Genomic DNA, 4,912 nt, shown 5'->3' on the forward strand with positions numbered 1-4,912 from the left:
GTCCGGCGGAGCGGCTCCAGGAAGGGCTCCCCCGCCGGTGCGTTACTTGGGAACTCTGCGGAGCTCGCTCATGAGCCACAGTGCCATGCTGAGCAGGGCCAGGGAGCCCGACTGGTGCGTAGCAGCCACAGGCGTAGGGACATAGAGCAGCAGGGTGCTGATGCCCAGGCCCACCTGCCAAGAAGGGAGAAGAGGTCAGAGCACTTGTGGATGCACCACGGATACCATGCCCAGCATAACGTGTGGTGTTAGAAAGGCTCACAGCCACACCATGAGCCACCCCAAATTCAGAGTGTGCATGCAGTATGGTGAGGTGTGGGCTCTAGGCAACTCCACTCTCTGCTCCGGACTCCTGGAGCCAGCACAGATCCAAGCGAGGTCAGGTCTGCCTTGTGAATGTGCTACAAAGGAGTAGGAAAAAAATAAGGGCAGTACCTGCATGCAAGCTACAGCCAGTAAGGAAGTCACAGCCATCCTGGTCCTTCGAGGCAGTGGGATCTTCCTCGAGAAGAAGTACAGTGCTGTGACAGCTGTGACGGAGGCAATTCCCTACAGAAGGGAAGGGAAACAACCACCCTTCAATGAAAGTTCAAGGGAAATGGGTGCAGTGGCCTTTGGCTGTGCCTTCCATGCAGTAAAAGAAATTGTATTTAACTAAAGAAATGTATTAATGGCCATGACCAAATCCTAGAGCTCCCACACCATCAGTTAACAACCCCGAAATTTAAGTGAAGTTACAGAGACTTTTAATTTCCTCCAAATGAATGCTTTACTTTTCAACAGCTTCTCCTCATTAACTCAAGTCATTAGAGATTGTGTCTGCCCCTTCCCCAGCTGCCACCTTGACAACTGAAGGTGGAAGCTGTCATCTGGAAAACTGATCTCACTTCCACCACTCAGCTGTAGTTCACCAGCATAATCTTGCTGTGCAGGTCACCCAAGGTGATCCAGCTTAATCTTTCTTTTTTCAGTCTCAGCCACAGCTTAGTTCACAGCAGTGCTGCCGGTGGCATTTAATATGCGGATTGCTCTAACTAGCTGAGATGTACTCAGAGGGCACTGCTGTGCAAAACAAGTTCAGAAATGCTGCAGGAAGCATTCAATATCAGGATTTCCAAGTCTTATTTCACACAGCTTTCCCAGACATTTCAATAGCAAGGGCCACCCAGACTGTAGCTCCTTATGGGAAAGGAGAATCAGAGAAACAAAGTGTTACTTGCGCAGGAGGAAGAGCTCCTTAAGGAAGAAGGCCACACTGAAAATAAAAAACAAACTAAACTTCCCCTTCCTGCAGAAGCAAACTGGTAAGACGCTCTCAGGCCCTTTGGACACCCTGGAAATCACTCAAGCTGACAGAACCACAGCCCAAAGAAGACAGCTTGGCTGCAGGAGGCAACCAAGAAGCAGCCCAGACTTATCAGGAAGACAGCACTTACCAAGATCCTGTGATCAAACTGGACAGTTGTAGGATTCTCAAAGATATTTCTCAGCACGGGGGAGAAGGCAAGGAGATCATCTGGGATCCAGCGCTCCCCCATTTTGGGGAAAGAATTGTACACAAGGCCAGCATCCAGCCCTGCCACAAAGGCACCTGCAATTCCAGAGCAGAAGATGAGACTACCAGAGTAGACAAAGGTGTCACTCCAGGTTGCACAGCTCTCATTCAAGAGCTCAGCTTGATCCTGAATTGCTTTTAGCAAGATATACAGAGATCACATAGCACAGGAAGGCTGGAAGGTGCCTCTCCACCTGCCCAGACCAGTGAGGATGTTCTTGACTGTAAGATCCCTGACAGCAGCAGCTTTCCCAGAGAATGGATGGGGCTGCTCACAGAACAGATGAAAACAACCAAACGAGCAGAGAGGAACAAGTCACAAAGTGGACAGCAGAAAGAGCTTTACCTGAAAGAGCAGTAAGAAAAATGAGAGCTGTAGTGCCATGAGCATATTGTCTCAAGCGAAGGAGCTGTTTGGTTTCTGGCAACTGTAAAATAAAAAGAAAAGAAGAAAAAGAAATAATCAAGGCATTTCCAGTGCGAAAAGCCTTCACAACACACAGAGGCCAAGGGGTTGGCCTGTATTTTAGAGGGGGATTTTACAGACCACCACACAGCAGCCATGCTTCAGTGGTCTCTCAAAACCACAGCTAATCAAGTCCAGCTCTGCAGAAACTGAAGTGGCCCCTGGACAGTTACTGGCACAAATAATTTACCCCAGCCAGGCACACCCCTGCTGAGCTTCCACAAATTCTGAGACTCATCACTTTGACCCGAACAGCACAAGCCAAAGCAAGTGTCCCATAACCAAAAAGTTTACAGGATGGGTATTTGTAACACTGTAAGGATCAGATCAGAGTCAGGAACAGAGACTACAAGAGAGGCACCATCAGCTTTGACATCCTTTCCTTACCTTCATCACACCCCAGCCCTCTGAACTGACACTGCCCTGAGACACCACTGCATACCTTGTGTTGTGGAAGCAGCAAAGACAGCCCTGTCCACAGGCTGGCAGAGTACAGGACCAGTGCAGAGCCCAGGTGTGCTGCCAGGCGGTACTGACTGACCCGGGGGATGTCGTACGAGTCTGGCTTCTCTTCCAGACCACTCTTCACCATGTACCATCCCAGCAGCCCCTAACAAAACAGGAGAGGGCTCAGGGCCAGACAGGACAGAAGCAGCCACTAAAATGGGATAAACATTAGGGGCAAAGCAACTTGAATACTCTACTTTCAACTAGCTACGAGCACTGACTGTCATGGCATAACTGACACCAAGCTATCATGAATCCCACTGTCTTCGTTATGCTGAATCAGAAGATACCAAACTGACAGAGGGCAGGTTTAGATTAGATTTTGGCAAAAAATTCTGTGCTATGAGGTGTCGCCACATTTCTCTTCACAGAGAAAAGCAAGGCACAATTTTTCCCAAGAATATATCTGGGTTTCACATTCTCTGAACCTCGGAGAAAGGAAAAACGATTCTTATCTTATTTGCTGTGCCTGTGTTTGTGCAAAAGTAGAATGCAATATGGAGATTGTTTACCCAAAGTGATGGTGTTTTGTTTCCTTGGCCTATCAGGGCCAAGTGTGTGTGTGTGTGTGTCAGGGCTGTCACTGACAGTCACAAGATTCTGTGCAGTGGTGTGCAGTTGGGTGCTTGGCACGTTCAGTTTAGATGTAATGTAATATACTGTAGAATAATATAGTATAATAAAGTAATTAATTAGCTTTCTGATGTGCAGTTGGGTGCTTGGCACGTTCAGTTTAGATGTAATGTAATATACTGTAGAATAATATAGTATAATAAAGTAATTAATTAGCTTTCTGGCATCAATGGAGACCTCCTCATCATTCCTCTGCTTTGTCAGGGGCAAAAATATCCACTATAGTGAGGGTGGTGAGCACTGGAACAGGATTCCCAGAGAAGTTGTGGATGCCCCTCCCTGGTCAGGTTGGATGGAGCTCTGAGCAAACTGGTCCAGTAAAAGATATCCTGGTTTGGGGGCTAAAACTAGATGATCTTTAGGGTCATTCAGTGATATTCAGAGGGGGGTGTCGCCCTGATTTTTTTAAGATTTTCTAAGCCTTCTGATGTTTACATTCTTGTAGCAAACTTTCTCACACACTTTCTGTAAATAACTTACTGTTTTGCATTCTTTTGTGGAGGAGGAGAAATTTGATGGACTGTTGGTTTGTCCAGTGTCATTGGAGAGGTGGCACTTTCACCCTCCAATCCACTGTCACTTTTGGAAAACTATAAATGTTGGAATCAGAAAATAAACTTCCCTTTTTTTCTTCACCTTGAGAGCAGCGGTGTGTGCGCTTGTGTTGTTTCGTGTCCTATAGCGACAGGGGGGCTAAAACTGGATGATCTTTAGGGTCACTCAGTGCCATTCAGAGGGGGCTAAAGAGGATGATCTGTGGGGTCACTGAGCGGCACTGAGAGGCTCTCAGGGCTCTCACCTGGAAGCAGACGAGGGCGCAGAGGCCGAGCACGCGGCCCTTGAGGGGCGGGCTGAGGCAGCCGCGGTGCCAGAAGTAGGCGGCGGGCAGCAGGTAGGCCAGGCCCACGGCGCGGCCCCACATGCGGTGAGAGTACTCCATGTACCAGATGAACTTGAACTCTGGCAGCGTCATGTCGTGGTTCAGGCTGTTAAGGGACAATAAAGCAACTGTTTCACAGCCCCCCACTGAACTCTGCACGGCATGGGATTGCCTTCCTCAGAGAACGGCGGGGCCACCACCAGGCAGGCTTTGTACACCTTCCCAGTGACTTCAGGAAACATTTTCCTCCTTGCCACAGTTTTATGAGAGGCTCAGTCGCAGGAGGGATGCTCTCGGCCCACCCTCCTTCCAGTTTTGCACACTCACATTTTAAACTCTGGGAACTGCTGGTACTTCTGGAACTCTGCTTCCCACTCCTGCTGCGTTCGGGGGGGTTTCATCTCCTTCACCAGGTGCCAGTCGACCATGGAAAGGCCTGATTCTGTCAGCCTGGGAGCAGAGACACCAACAGGCACAACTCACTCCCTGGCAGTCAGCAAATCTACGGAACTGCAGCGAGAGCTGTGGGCTGCACAGCAACCCAGGAGCTGGGACCTCGATGTCAGGATACTCCGTGGTAACTCTTAAAACCCTTGTTCAGACACTCCTTAAGCCCACAACTAGGAACAGGATGGAGATCAGAGAGTCTGTGAGTGACCACACCTAAAATGATGATCAGTGTGCAAGAGCTGCCCCGCAGTGGCACCCACAGTCTATGAACAGTCTCCGCGGTACTCCCAGCCCTATCCCACCACGGCCCCTTGCAGACAAGAAGGGCAGGCACGGCAGGAGACCTCACAGGCTCCCCCGGGGCGGCTCTCGGTGTGCGGACAGCCGCAAAGGGTCACCGGACAGCCGCAGAGGGTCACCG

At 49.7% G+C, this 4,912-nt stretch overlaps 1 protein-coding gene across 2 annotated transcripts; it reads right to left on the minus strand.

Annotated features, from left to right (window-relative positions):
* On the minus strand, positions 1 to 4,514 carry LOC102042836 (cytochrome c oxidase assembly protein COX15 homolog). 2 transcript variants are annotated; one of them, XM_005416433.2, is made up of 7 exons: positions 4,369 to 4,514; positions 3,961 to 4,147; positions 2,464 to 2,631; positions 1,902 to 1,983; positions 1,437 to 1,591; positions 436 to 549; positions 1 to 174 (listed from the first exon to the last, which is right to left on the minus strand). In XM_005416433.2, the coding sequence occupies exons 1-7, from the start codon at positions 4,467 to 4,469 to the stop codon at positions 43 to 45; spliced, it is 939 nt and encodes a 312-aa protein (XP_005416490.1). In that variant the 5' UTR covers positions 4,470 to 4,514; the 3' UTR covers positions 1 to 42. The 2 variants fall into 2 exon arrangements, with proteins under 2 accessions (XP_005416490.1, XP_030918751.1); XM_031062891.1 differs by having other exon boundaries at positions 7 to 174; positions 436 to 498.
* Between the last annotated feature and the right edge of the window lie 398 nt (positions 4,515 to 4,912).

This window comes from Geospiza fortis, unplaced genomic scaffold (assembly GCF_000277835.1).
Source record: "Geospiza fortis unplaced genomic scaffold, GeoFor_1.0 scaffold130, whole genome shotgun sequence".
NCBI classification, from domain to species: domain Eukaryota; kingdom Metazoa; phylum Chordata; class Aves; order Passeriformes; family Thraupidae; genus Geospiza; species Geospiza fortis.

What these genes read in the sequence shown, in the direction of transcription:
- LOC102042836 (XM_005416433.2), bottom strand. Translation starts at nt 4,469, where the DNA reads ATGGTCGACTGGCACCTGGTGAAGGAGATGAAACCCCCCCGAACGCAG. An exon ending in AGTTTGATCACAGGATCTTG is followed by an intron (nt 550 to 1,436) that starts GTAAGTGCTGTC and finishes TCCCTTCTGTAG; the next exon opens with GGAATTGCCTCCGTCACAGC. An exon ending in TGGCTGTAGCTTGCATGCAG is followed by an intron (nt 175 to 435) that starts GTACTGCCCTTA and finishes CCTTCTTGGCAG; the next exon opens with GTGGGCCTGGGCATCAGCAC.